The sequence below is a fragment of the Mauremys mutica genome, chromosome 3, assembly GCF_020497125.1.
Source record: "Mauremys mutica isolate MM-2020 ecotype Southern chromosome 3, ASM2049712v1, whole genome shotgun sequence".
Classification (NCBI taxonomy): domain Eukaryota; kingdom Metazoa; phylum Chordata; order Testudines; family Geoemydidae; genus Mauremys; species Mauremys mutica.
The window spans coordinates 139,628,874-139,643,760 of NC_059074.1; the positions used below are offsets into that span (position 1 = coordinate 139,628,874).

General features: G+C 40.9%; 1 protein-coding gene across 2 annotated transcripts in view; it reads right to left on the bottom strand.

The window, feature by feature from the left end:
* AKT3 (AKT serine/threonine kinase 3) overlaps positions 1-14,887 on the bottom strand; it is a 265,481-nt gene that overhangs the window by 104,567 nt on the left and 146,027 nt on the right. For both annotated transcript variants that reach the window (XM_045008484.1, XM_045008483.1), the window contains exons 3-5: positions 13,720-13,831; positions 11,087-11,231; positions 758-889 (exon numbers count right to left, since the gene is read on the bottom strand). In XM_045008484.1, the coding sequence (XP_044864419.1) occupies positions 758-889; positions 11,087-11,231; positions 13,720-13,831 (389 nt within the window). The remainder of the gene's footprint in view (positions 1-757; positions 890-11,086; positions 11,232-13,719; positions 13,832-14,887) is intronic.

The window sequence follows — 14,887 nt, forward strand, 5'->3', positions numbered from 1 at the left end:
GCCTGTGTTACACAGGAGATCACATTAAATGATTTAACAATGCCTCTGGCCTTGAACTCTTTGAGTCTAAGGCTATGGCTACACTACAGCTTCTCCCGCTGACATAGCTACCGCCGCTCACAGGGACTGGAGTAATTTAGCCAATGGGAGAGCTCTCTCCCATCAGCTTAGAGCAACTACACAGAGTTTACAGTGACAGCCTAAGAATCAAATCACAACAGTTGGCAATACCAGGCTAATCAAACACTAAGTTTAAACTATTTGATCCTGCCCCTTTAACATCAGCCCTACAGGCTTAAACTTCAGATTTTTCCTGTCCCACAGGAATGGAAAGTTTTAAATTCTTTATCCCATGAGCAAGGCAGGGAATAAAATTTAAGCTATATTTAATTGCTCCACTTCACGCAAATTACTCTGAGAATGATCCCAGTTTACTTTTAAATAATCTTTTCCTGTAAGCCTACAGTACTTCCCACAGTACATCTTCTTCTTATTTAAACCTGGCTTGCACAATCTTTCTGATGCTTTCCTAAACATAGATCCAGACGACCACAGCAAGGATCATCCAAATGCTTTCTGTTCATTAGATTGGTAAGGCAATGGAAAAAGGCTCATGAAGTACAAATGTTAAGAGAACTTAGATCCCTTTAGAAACTTATAGTTACCATCAGAAACCACTGGTGTTTTGCCTGTTATGTATGGAATTTCCCACCCAAAGGAATATTTGAGCAGGGAAAATATTAAAATATAAGCTTACCTTTGCAATAATAACTTCTTTTTTCAAAATCTTCATCGCATAATATTTTCCACTTGCCTTCTCTCGGACCAAAATAACTTTGCCAAAAGTGCCTTTCCCCAGTAGTTTTAAATAGTCAAAATCATTCATTGTCTGGATGGAGGAAAAATCAAGAATAGGATTGTACTATGCAGATACTATATATATGCACATTTGGTGCACTGCCACTACCAAACAGTACCACTGACAGCAAGTTAAGACCAAGTTATACAAACAGTTGATTTCCACAATCAAATTCAGAATAGTGAAGAACATTTTAGTTTAAGGCTTCAACTATACCTTTAATGCATTTATTAATATAATTATTTAAGTTTATATTCTCTAGAAAAACCCCAAATAATATAAAATAAGTGATTTTATATAATCATATGTAATGATTCTTAGCAACAGCACATGCAGAACAAATTAGTCTGAAATTCATGGATTCTGCCAGTTTAAGAAAGATTATCAACTCTAGCAGAACAAAGGGAGTGAAAGAAATATGGCCACTCACAAGCTTCCTTTAACATCAGGCTGCTGCTAGGTCTGGACTGACGGGGTTTTTTTTTTGTTTTTTTTTAAACATACATGATCCACTAACTGCAATACAATGCCAGTAACAGACCTTGCAGCTTAGCACCAGCTGTTGGCTTATTTAAGTCTTTGGGTATAGAGTTTACTGCTTGATTGTTTTCAGAACCAACCTGGTGTTTATGTTTGCATTTTTATTTTCTTTCACTTAACTGAACTACTGCAAAATGGATTCCAAGAAATCAAAATATTAGCAGAAAACAGATCTGGAAACCTTCATATCTATCAATATAAGCAGGCAGGGTAAGGAGGCTGATGAATCTGGTGAGTCTACCATCGCTCACTCCTTTTTTAGGTGATGGGTTTAGTTATCCTGAGGGAAACATTCTGAAGCCTCTTGACCTCTCTAAAAGCAGTTTTGAAGTTACAGAAGGCACAAATAAAGGGTGTCAAGATATTATGAACACTGAATACAGACTGAAAACATGAAAATAGAAACTGCAAATTTAAAAACTATATAAAATACTATAGTTTAAGAAAGTCTCTCTAAAAAAATTAAAAATCTGGAAAATTAGGAACCCAGAAATCACCAACTGTTAAAAATCCAGGAGTGTTTAGAAGGGGCTGAGCCAGAGAAAGGCATTTAGGAGCTGCAAGTAACAACATAATCCATTAAATCTGATCTTGTCAGTGAAAGGGTGCTCCTCATTCCTGGGATTTAATGATAATTCTCCCCAACTTGGCTACTCTCATCACATTTCCATGCCTAGTTATTTTTGCTCACACCTAATAAAGACCGTGTGTGCGCATGAGCATACACGTGTGTACACACACCCACAAATACCCCCTTCTTATGAAGGAAAAAAGATTGCTTGTACAGGCAACTAGGCCTCCCATCTGTCACCCATCTCAAATGATAATGATGCACTAGGCTGCTTTTCCACATACATGCCTTGCTAATGGTTCATCTACACTGGCAACGTGGCAGAGCTTTAACGTGGTTTGTGTGGTCACAGCGCAGCTCTAAAAAAACCACTTCCCCGAGAGGCGTGGCTCCCAGCGCTGAGACACCATCTAAAATGGCACTTTACAGCGCTGCAACTTGCTGCGCTCAGGAGGATGTTTTTTCACACACCCAAGTGAGAAAGTTGCAGCGCTGTAAATTGCCAGTGTAGACAAGCCATAAGTGTCACACATTCGGGGGGAGGGGAGAGAAGAGATGGAGAGACTATCCCTTAAAATAACCTTTGGTCCCATGTAATGTGTACTCAGCTAAGAGTCAGAATACTATGGGTTCTGGTCTCACCTCTTTTGCTGATTGGTGTTAACATTTCTATGCACTGTGTTCTTTACTGATCAAGGTCTCATATCCCTACCCTAGGGACAGGAAACTATCAATTCCCCACAGTTTACAAATAAGGTAATTGAGATGTTGCACATGGCCACTTCAGGCAGATGTGGAAAAAGAACCCAGGTCTCCAAGACAAAAGCAATGCAAAAATGCATCCACTTAGCCATGATGCCTTTTGGAATGAGTTTGCAAAACCTACATGCTTGACTGTGATGTCTCTAACCACTAGATCACACTCTGCTGCCAGAACCACAAACAAAACTCAAGAATCCCAATATCCAACATCCCACTGCTGTCTTACCTACAGCTGTGTAATCCACTGGCCAAGCATGTGTTATTTCCCTCTCTAGGGGCTGATACACATACAAAATAAAAGCCTATTCATGTATGTATCATTCACGCCTTTCGTTTAAGTGACAGAGATCTGTGTTGTGGCTCTGAAGCTCCTGGTTCAAATCCTGCTGACGATCCATGAGGGAAAAGACAGTATGTGACTATGTAATTAAAGTCTGTTAATAATGCATGTGCACAAGGGGCATAACTCAAAGTTGCATCAACAAAGTTAATCCTGGCATTCCATAGTACTTGGCTTTGCAACTTTAATGCTCAATGTAGAATTTTTGAAGCTAAAATATAAAAAGATACGGGACCACCACTTAAATTAGCACTTATGGGATGACTAAATACCTCATGACATTGCTAATGAGCTACACAGCCTGTTGCTGTAGGTCTCCAGTCTGAATCCAGCCCAACTCAGTGGTACTTAAAATTTGTTCCCATCTAATGTATGTTTTGTGGCTCCTGTATGACTATTTTAGTGAATCACATTTCCTGTCTGACAAACTATCATGCTTTGCACTACTTGGTAGATTCAGTAGAGATGCTCAGAAATGTGTGGACCATGGAGAACAAAATATCCCTGTAATCCTTAGAAAGAAGCATTATTTATCAAGGCCAAAACAGACCACTGTGATCATCTCATCTGACCGCCTGTATAACATGGGCCACAGAATTTACCTGAATTAATTCCTGTTAGAACTAAAGCATATATTTTAGAAAAATGTCTAGTCTTGATTTAAAGTTTTCCAGTGATGGAGAATCCACCATAACACTTGGTAAATTGTTCCAATGGTCAATTACCTTCACTGTTAAAAATGTGTCCATTAATTCTAGTCTGAATTTGTCTAGCTTCAACTTCCACCCACTGGATCGTGTTGTACCTTTGTCTGATGACTGAAGAGTCCATTATCAAATTCCTGTTCCCCATGAAGGTACTTACAGACTGTGATCAAGTTACCCCTTACCTTCTTTTTGTTAAACTAAATAGATTGAGCTCCTTGAATCTATCACTATAAGGCAGTTTTTCTAATTCTTTATTCATTCTCATGGTTCTTCTCTGAAACCTCTCCTCTTTATCAACATCCTTCTTGGACTACATTCTTTGTTCCTAGATGTATATCTTTACATTTGGCAATATTAAAACACTTGTGTGTTTGCGCCCTGCCTCCCAGGCAATCCAGAATGTTCCCTATCAATGACTTGTCCCCTTCATTATTTAGCACTCCCCAAATTTGTGTCATCTGCAAACTATCAGTGATGATTTTACATTTTCTTCCAGGTCACTGACAAAAAATGTTAAATAGCATAGGGCCAAGACCCAATCCCTGTGGAACACCATAGAAATACACACACTCAAAGATTCCCCCATTTATAATTATATTTTGAGACCTTTCAGTTAGACCGTTTTTAATTCATTTAAGTGAATATTAATTTTGTATCATCATAGATTTTTAATCAAAATGTCACGCAGTACTAAGTCAAATGCCTTCAAGAAGTCTAAGGATATTACACCAATACTATCACCTTTATTGTTGAAAAATCTGCCAGCAGATAAATAGAGGGTTTCATTTTCCATGACTGTCTATGCCTTTTACTTGCCCTAAATCTACACAACTGTGTTTAAAGATGAAGTTTATGATTTTAGGTAAACTGTTTGAAAATTTGATAATTAAATAATTTGTATAAAATGCCACATCTGGAACTGCACAAAACCTGAGATCTATGGGCAAGTGACTAAATATGTTTGCTGATTTAGCACAGGAAACTCAGAGGCATAAAAAAGAGAAGTCAAAAATTGCTAGTGGCTGGGGCAAAAAGAGCTGTGAAGGTCTTTCCAGCTAAAGCAAAGATAATTGATAATGGTGACCTCCAGAAGTTTAAACAATTTGATCATTCAAAGAAGTTTTTAGAACAAAAGAGAAGGAAGAGGATTAACAGGTAGAGATCATCTCAAAAAGGACCTAATCAAGAATGCTTCTTTTACTCGGTTTTAAATTTATATGATGATTTTCTTACAAAAATCTTTAACCAGTTTAAAGTTTTAGTGAAGGCTTAGCACAGTGGTTCTCAAACTGTGGGTCAGAACCCCAAAGTGGGTTCGCCAGGGCTGGCATTAGACTTGCTGTCGCCACTTGTGGGGAGCCACTCGAGGTGAGCACCGCCTGGATCAGGACACCTGGCAGCCTAAGGTCCCTGTAAGCTGCGCAGATGCATAGCCTTCTTAGTGAAACCCGCCCAGAGGCCTGCCACAATCGGGGGAGGGGCGCCCCTCTCCTGGTCCCAACCTCCCCTAGCCCCAACACTACCATGGCCAGGGCGCCCTTATCCCGGTCCCAACCAAGCTGCAGCGGCCCTCCCCAGGCCCGAACCCAACCCCGTCCCAGACCTGCCAGGGGATGGGTGCCTATCTTGAGGTCCCAGCTCCGGAGTTACTGCAGCAAGGAGAGGCACCTCTCTCCCCTAGCCCAGATGCTGCTCGAGGGAGTCCTCTCTCCCCGTCGTAGCCTTGGAGCACCCCTCCTGCACCCCAAAACACTCATCCCTGGTCCACCCCAGAGCCCGCACCCCAAGCCAGAGCCCTCACACTCCTTCACCCCAACCCTCTGTCTCAGCCCTGAGCCTCTCATCCCCAGCCCTACCGCAGAGCCTGCACCCTTAGCCGGAGCCCTCACACCCCTGCACCCCAACCCTCTGCCTCAGCCCCCTCCCACACTCCAAAGCCGTTGGCCCCACCCCCACCACGTGAATTTGTTATGTGATGTGTCACACATCACCTCCATATGGTACGCACAACAAAATTCATTCCAAACATGGGTGGGAAAAATGAGAGGGAATACTGCTGGCAACCCTGTCAGAAATGCTGGTTTCTAGATCTTTCCGGTTGGTAAAGTGCTGGAAAACACAGCTTTTACTGTAGCTAATTTTCTCTGTTCTATGTTCCGGTCTGCATATAATAAAGCATAATTACATTGTGGTTGACACATGGAACTTTTAAGCAGATGCTTGTAGAACACTTCTAAATTACAACTATGCTGTTGCAAACAGGTCCACCATGTAATGTGTGACCACAAGTGTGTGGTGACCACATGGAAGATGTTAATACATATCTTCAGCAAAAGACTAGTCTTCTCTAAAGTCCTGTGTTTTTTACAAATACAAAAGAACACAAAAATGAACAAAAAATGTATAAACTAAATAAAATGAAAAACTCACCCTGTAGCAACAGCTCCTGTTCCATGGGGCTGGGCCCAGCTCCCCGCTCCAGGCATAATGGGGCGGAAGGGGTGAAAATTTGAGTGAGTTGCGTTGCAACCTGGCAGGCCCGGTCCTACAGGACAGGTGCCTCTACTGCAGGGTGAGTTCAGGATGGCTCTCCCTGCAATCTGCACCTCCCAGGGCCTCCGACTTTCTAGGGGCAGGATCCAAACCATCCCCCAGAGCTTCTCACCACACACACAGATAAAACAAATTAAACAAAACAACATGAAATCCCCCCACCCGCTAAATGAAAAACTATAAAAAATAAAAAGAATTTCATGGGGCTCCAGTGTTCTAAAGGCATCAATTTTTAACAGTGATAGTAATTAATCATTGGAGTCATGGTGCATTCTCCATCACTGACAAATTTTAAATCAAGATGGGATGTGTTATACAGAAGGTCATTCTAGATCATCACAATGGTTCCTTCTGGGGCCCTGGAATGTATTCATCGCCCCACAAGTCACAATTAGAATTCTGGCAGAACAAGCCAGGTCATCTGCTCTGTTTTAACAGTCTTAGGGTATGGCTACACTTGCAAGTTGCAGCGCTGGTGGAGGCTTTCCAGCGCTGCAATTAGTAAGTGGCCACACCTGCAGGGCACTTCCAGCGCTGTAACTCCCTGGCTGCAGCGCTGGCCGTACACCTGGCTCAGCATGGGGAATAAGGATTGCAGCGCTGGTGCTGCAGCGCTGGTCATCAAGTGTGGCCACACACCAGCGCTGTTATTGGCCTCCAGGGTATAAGGATGTATCCCAGAATGCTTTTAACTAAATTACTCCCTTTGTTTTGTTATGCAGCCTCTCTTTGTTTTGTTGTGAACCTCCGGTACCAGAGCTGCTCTACCGGAGCTGTTTGCTGTGATCAATCTGTGAACAATCAAATGAGATCTCCTCCTCCCTGCGTGATTCACAGGGGTTGAGTGTTTGCTTTTTGCTTGACCAGCAGCGAGAAAAGGAGTCAGCAGCTGCTTATCTGGTCTGCAGGCTTTTGCAGTTAAAGAATAAGGGGTTGGGTTTTGTTGTCAACTCCGCTGGGCTCCGAACACTGCTTCATACAGCTCCTGTTTGCAGTCATCAATCTGTAACTACTGTCAACAATGAAATGAGATAACCCCCTGCCTGTCTCATTCACAGGGGTTGAGTGTTTGCTTTGCTTGAGAGAAACGGGGGGAGGGGGCAGAGGGGGGAAAGAGAGTATGTTGGATGCAGGCTGTTTGCAGTTAACAGTAAGGGGGTGGGAAAATTTTCTGATTTTGCACAGTGTCAGTTCCAAAAATCCACTCTCTCTTTCCCCCCTCCCCCCCGGTCCCTGTCACACTGCCCCACACCCCCCTCTTTTGAAAAGCACGTTACTGCCACTTGAATGCTGGGATAGCTGCCCACAATGCACCTCTCAGTACAGCGCTGCAAATGCTGCAAATGTGGCCACACAGCAGCGCTGGTAGCTGTCAGTGTGGCCACACTCCAGCGCTGGCCCTGCACAGCTGGACGACCAGCGCTGCAAACTACCAGCGCTGCAACTTGCAAGTGTAGCCATACCCTTATAAACAAACATGCAGCAAACAACTTTCTTGATCTTTTCTGTGTTAAAGTAGTGAAAACTGCCTGCCTGAGAATGGCCTGGAGATATGATTCTTGCAGAGTGAAAAGCACAAGAAATCCCCATTCAACAGAACAGTGGCTTGGTCAGGGTTGGGCAGAATCCTTTGTATCTTAACCTATAAGGCTGGCCATTCACTCCCTGGGGGATGGGACAACCGCTTGATTAACAAAGGGCAGTTGATCATCTACTCTGTGAGCCTGAAGAAGGAAAGTGAAAGCATTTTATGCCATACTACTTCTAAAAGTCAGAAATCTGTGCGACCAGCCAAAGCCGCCGTAAAAGGGATCATCTCTTCCCTCAGAATCATCACCAGACTGGGGTGAGTACAGTCTTGTCAAAGTCCATTCAGAAAGTTAGCACAGCATCAATGAAGAAGGGAATACTTTGGTCTAGATGAACACAGTTATAGCTATGAAAGGAAGGGCAGAAAGCCAGTCGTATTGTAAGAATCTGTAATCTAATATCTCCACAAATGAAACTAAAATCAGTGCTATCATGGATCTAGTTTACACACATGCCGCATCAAAGCAGATATTACAAAGGGAAGCAATAGCCTTGGAGGATTCTGAGTATGGCGTAACAGCAGGCCATGGTCATAGACCTAGTGGTGGAGACAAAAGTATCTTCCAGTTCTCTTCCTGAGTTTACCAGAGGGCTTAGAGATGGCAAACAGTGCAGAGTAACACAGTGAGGCCTGCCAAGGAATACAACGGGTGGATGTTGGGAGACTGAAGAAGCACCCCTCAACCAGAGGAATGAAAGAACTGAGACTACTAAAAACTTTGATGGGGTAAAGGGGCAAATACCCATTCACCTGAGGGTTTTAGGGAATTAAGACTCTTGAGGGGCTTCCATCTATTAGATGAGGTTCTCTTCTCTTGTCCCTCCCCCTCACCTTCTATTTCTCCAGTGTTCTGGTCTTATTTTTTTTTCTTACTTCTTACTCATTCTGCATCCTGAAGAACTAATTTATGAGGTAAGGGTAAGATGGAGAGAGCAGAGCTGCAGGTTCCATACTTCCGTTGTTGGAAGCCAAAATAACTAAGAAAGGTTCACATAGTTAATCCTTGTGTAGAGCTGACTGACTCCACTACTGGTGTTTTATTTGAAGGATGAGAAAGAGAATAGGTTTTACAACAAGTTGTGAAAAACTCATAAGAACATACTCTGTGCATAAAGGAACCAATTCCATTCCTATTTAAATCAACAGGAGTTTTGCCATTGATTTCAATGAGAGCAAGATCCTGCCCATAAAGAAAAAGTGCATACAGGAACAAAAACAATCTTCAGATCCTAATCTAGCATACTATATTTCAGGATTCTAGTGATGGTATTAGCATTTTATAGCTACAATATACATTAAGCTTTTAAAAGTTATTTATGAAAAGCACCACCTTTGATTTACAGAAGTACCCAGACTGAAGATGATGGAGCCACTTCTATCAAAATTAAATCATGTACTCAAAAGATCACTTTATTTACAGACTCAATTTACTACATTTCTAGAGCAGAGTAGTCCCATTTCTGTGTATTTGTTTCTTAATATGATTATGTTCTTATACTCATAAGTGTACCATATGGAGCAGGCAAAAGCAAAATTCATTGGGCTTAGATGTAGAATCCTGTGACAAAGCATCAACAAACCCTTGATGTTAAACAAACCCATATAGAAAATAAATGACAGAATAGATGGATTATATGGTTATAAATTGTGGTTCTGAGTATAACAACAACTATAAGAGCTTCACAAAATCATATGTCTAGACTGATTTCTAACCAGTCAATACTATCTTTTTTTCCTATAGAGAAGTCTTTAATAAAAGAAGCAAGAAAAAATATTCAGAATGATTAACATTATTATAGTATTCAGGACTGCTGGCTGCTGACTCTATGTACATACAGGGAAAGTGACGACACACCCTGTATTAAGGTTACTTCAAATTTTTCATTTAAAAAAAAATTCTTGAAACCTTCTTTGAATTTTGGGAGGGAAATAGCCATAGGGTCATGGACGTGCCCTTTACTGCCCTCAAAAAACTCTATTCAGATACAGCTGAGTTATTAGATATCAAAAATCACCATTTCCCATCTGAGGTTAGTTTTGTACAGCTTGCTTTAGACTTGCTGCCAAAATCCTTCAACGTTCTGTAGCACTGTACATGCCCTCATCTCAGGCATCTCACTTCAAATTTCACAGAGAGCTCATGGTCTCAATAGGACACAGAAAAAAATTAATCTGCCTCTTCCTACACCCTCCTACCCCTTTTGGCTTATGGAAAAATGCACTGCACGGTGACACAGGGAGACCATGAGTTCCAAATGCACTTCTTATGAACTGTGTTAATAATTCTGTACCGCTGACAACACTTATTGATATGCAATGTCTTATACTCCACTGAGAAGATACATAAACTGGGAATAATACTCAGATCTCTAGCCAGGCAGACCCAAATCCCTTCAATTTAGCCACATTGCCTATCAGAAAGACCCTGCCATATCTTTGGGCATGCTGTTTGTAAAAGAGTGCTAAATCATGTATAGGTAACCCACTGCTGGTTCATTGTGTTATATCTCCACCTCTAGTGGCTGGTTGACATAGGACTCTTCCTGTTAACTAATGTAGTCTGTCCTGGAGCATAACTAGTAGAAGTACGTGCTGCGATGCTAAAAGCTCAGGATTCAAACCTTCCTGATGATGCATGCTGAAGAGATTGTTACAGCTGCACATAACAGGACCTGGGTTTTGCCATATTAAAAACTAGAGCACAGATATTTTGCTTTCTGTGAAAGACAAAAGTCATTAAGAGCCAAATCCTGCTTACTGTTCTCGTGCAAATAATACATTTCTTTAAATGGGACTATTTGCATGAGAAAGGCAAATAGTTTTCCTTTAGGACAACTCCTATTTCCAAATTTCTAGAAAAGTAAAAAAACTAAAAGGGAAAATGTGAAAATGTATAATGGATTAGTTGACAATTTTTTAAACCCTGGTAAAGGCGTCAGTTGCCTGAAAGAGTGAACTACGGGCTCAAAGAGTGAGTTATATTAAAATAACGAAACCAGAGACATTGAGCTTTAATAAAAGAATCGTATACTTCCATGCTTTATGGTAAACAAACTTTTCTATAAATAATTGTCTTTGCATATTGCTTCTATACAAATACACAACTATACACAAGCTATTTACATATTAAGGAACCTTATCAGTCATCTCTGTATCCTGTTACCTTTCTTTTATGATGAGTTGTGGAAGCATCCATCTCCTCCTCTCCTATATTGTCTATCTGTGATGTTGGACTACAGTTCATTCTCTCCTCTTCTTGCCTCTGAAGCCTGTCTGCTACAGCTTGGATGGCTTCTGTCCATTCTTCCCTATCAAGAATAAACCAAAATTCCTATTAATAAAAACTAACAAGACTTGACCCCTTCTGTCAAATATTTTCTAATGAATGCACACATAGTAGTAGTATTTTACCTGCAAAGTTATTATGCTAGATAATAAAGGAACTACTGAAGTAATTTGCTTCAATTTACTCCCATATACTACATAGTCTGGCAACTGGTACATGATCTAGAGCATGTACCAGTTGCCAGACTATGTAGTATATGGGAGTAAATTGAAGCAAATTACTTCAGTAGTTCCTTTATTATCTAGCATAATAACTTTGCAGGTAAAATACTACTACTATGTGTGCATAGTAGATTATATCACAATAATTATGTGTGTTTGATTTTGTAAATACTTTAATAGCAAATTAAATATCTTAATGAGTCAAAGTATAGCTCAGGGTTTAGGGTAGACAGTATTCTGCAATCCTTATACAGTCTATGTTTCTTGATGGGCTTTTTAAAGGAATATCACTAAGAAACAAGAATTGCACAGTATAAGGCAATGTTGGGCTTTTAAAACAATCTAACTACATTTAAATGTATATATATGTATATATATATATATATATAAAACAAGACTGAAAGGAAAACTTGTAGCTATGCAATTTCTAAAATAATGCCAAACCATGGTATTAATCTCCACTGGAAGAGGGCACTAAGAAACAACAAGGATCACAATACAGCTAAGTAATGATACACCTCTACCCCGATATAACACTGTCCTCGGGAGACAAAAAAAATCTTACCACATTATAGGTGAAACCGCGTTATATCAAACTTGCTTTGATCCGCCGGAGTGCACAGCCCCGCCCCCCTGGAGCGCTGCTTTTCCGCGTTATATCCAAATTCGTGTTATATCAAGTCGCGTTCTACTGGGGTAGAGGTGTACTTACATGGCATCTCATCTCATGTCTCCTATACACTTGTCTTGCAAATGAAAAGTTTATTCTTATACTTAAATAAATGTATATACATCTACTCTAACAAGGAATTGTAATTACAACTAAAGAAATAGTCATACGATATTGCATTTTCTGACAAAACAAAAGATATACTGGAATGAAAAGAAATTCAGAGATACTGAGAGAAGAAAATGTGTTTCAAATTTGGTTTATGTTGCTGAAGATGTAACACTTCAGAGACATGTCATGACACAACTTTGGATAAGCTGAGCACATTCTTTCCCTTCAGTTATATAAAGTTCTTATCGTATACTTGATATGAATTAGGAATATTTTACAAAGGCTAATATGTAAATTCTTAAAATAATCGCACACAAATAATCATAGAATCATAGACTATCAGGGTTGGAAGGGACCTCAGGAGGTTATCTAGTCCAACCCCCTGCTCAAAGCAGGACCAATTCCCAACTAAATCATCCCAACCAGGGCTTTGTCAAGCCTGACCTTCAAAACCTCTAAGGAAGGAGAGGCCACCACCTCCCTAGGTAACCCATTCCAGTGCTTCACCACCCTCCGCATGAAAAAGTTCTTCCTAATATCCAACCTAAACCTCTCGCACTGCAACTTGCGACCATTACTCCTTGTTCTGACATCAGGATCACTGAGAACAGTCTAGATCCATCCTCTTTGGAACCCCCTTTCAGGTAGTTGAAAGCAGCTATCAAATCCCCCCTCTTTCTTCTCTTCTGCAGAATAAACAATCCCAGTTCCCTCAGCCTCTCCTCATAAGTCATGTGCTCCAGCCCCCTAATCATTTTTGTTGCCCTTCGCTGGACTCTTTCCAATTTTTCCACATCCTTCCTGTAGTGTGGGGCCCAAAACTGGACACAGTACTCCAGATGAGGCCTCACCAATGTTGAATAGAGGGGAATGATCACATCCCTCGATCTGCTGGCAATGCCCCTACTTATACAGCCCAAAATGCCGTTAGCCTTCTTGGCAACAAGGGCACACTATTGACTTATATCCAGCTTCTCGTCCACTGTAACCCCTAGGTCCTTTTCTGCAGAACTGCTGCCTAGCCATTCGGTCCCTAGTCTGTAAGAGTGAATGGGATTCTTCCGTCCTAAGTGCAGGACTCTGCACTTGTCCTTGTTGAACCTCATCAGATTTCTTTTGGCCCAATCCTCTAATTTGTCTAGGTCCCTCTGTATCCTATCCCTACCCTCCAGCGTATCTACCACTCCTCCCAGTTTAGTGTCATCTGCAAACTTGCTGAGAGTGCAGTCCACGCCAACCTCCAGATCATTAATGAAGATACTGAACAAAACCAGCCCCAGGACCGACTCTTGGGGCACTCCGCTTGAAACGGGCTGCCAACTAGACATGGAGCCGTTGATCACTACCCGTTGAGCCCGATGATCTATCCAGCTTTCTATCCACCTTATAGTCCATTCATCCAGCCCATACTACTTTAACTTGCCAGTAATCAAAATCAAGACTTGTGCCATACTGGTAGATGTGCTGAAACTTCTGCCCAAAAATTTTGAAGACATAACATTCCTCACCGTTCCTCTGGAGTGTCTACATGAAATGTCCTCTCTATGACAGTTGTCCACTGAAGACATCTAATAATAAATGTATTTGGCTTCGGTCGCTCTGTTTTCATTAGCTGGCATTCTAGAAAGATATAAAGGACATTTTTTTTCTTATAAGTATTGCTATTATAATATGGGAAGAGCAAATAAAATTGTTTAGTTACATTATTCATAGTTTATATACACATCCAGTATTTATAAGAAGCCATGGAATGAATTACCCAATGCCTAGCTGAACTTGGGGCATGGATGAAAGCTAGTTAGTTGCAGGCAAGATTGAGATAATATTTGTGGGCTGGAGGAAACATCCAGAAGAGTTGATGGAATTTTATCAGTGTCTCTCATACAGAGAGAGTGATCTCTATTTGTAAAACAGGTGTGCAACTTGAGGGTGGTGTTAGATCTTGGACTGCTCAAGGATGCTAAGGTAGTGCTTGTAGCTAAAGGCACCCTTTTCCATCTGCACCTGGCAAGATGAATGTGCTCTTTTTTCTACAATGCAAACCAAGCCACAATTATTCATGCTGTTGTCACTTTAAGATTAGATTGCTGTAGTGTGCTCTCCATGGGGATACACCTTAGGACCATTCAGAAGCTGAAGCTAACAGAATGTTGCAGACAGCTTATAAAGAGCATATTATGATCTGCACAGTCTTCTAATAAGCTTCCAGGTGGAATTCAAGGTGTTGGTTTTAATATATAAAACCCTAAATGGTCTGTGAGAGACTAGCTTCTTTCCCCTGCTATTCTGACACAGTTAAGATTAGCAGAGGGGCTCAACATGGAGCTCCCTCAATATAACGAAGAGGGAGCTGCTGGCAGGACATTCTCTGTGAGTGGTCCTATGTTTTGCAGCTTTCTCCCCCAATTCTGCCAGAGCCATATTTTTTACCTTTCAAGCATATTGTAAAGCCCATATTTTTTTTTCAGTTTGTTAAAGCAGCTGAGATTGCTGAGAGTTGAGGTGCATATATTTATGCTGTAATTTTAAAATGCATAAGATAGTTACCCAGACCACTAGATAGGAAATATCAAGGTATTTTTAAAAACTGAATACATTAAACATAATAAAATAAATATTTGCAATATTGTACATATGAACATACATTAATTCACAAAACTATATTCACAAACATAT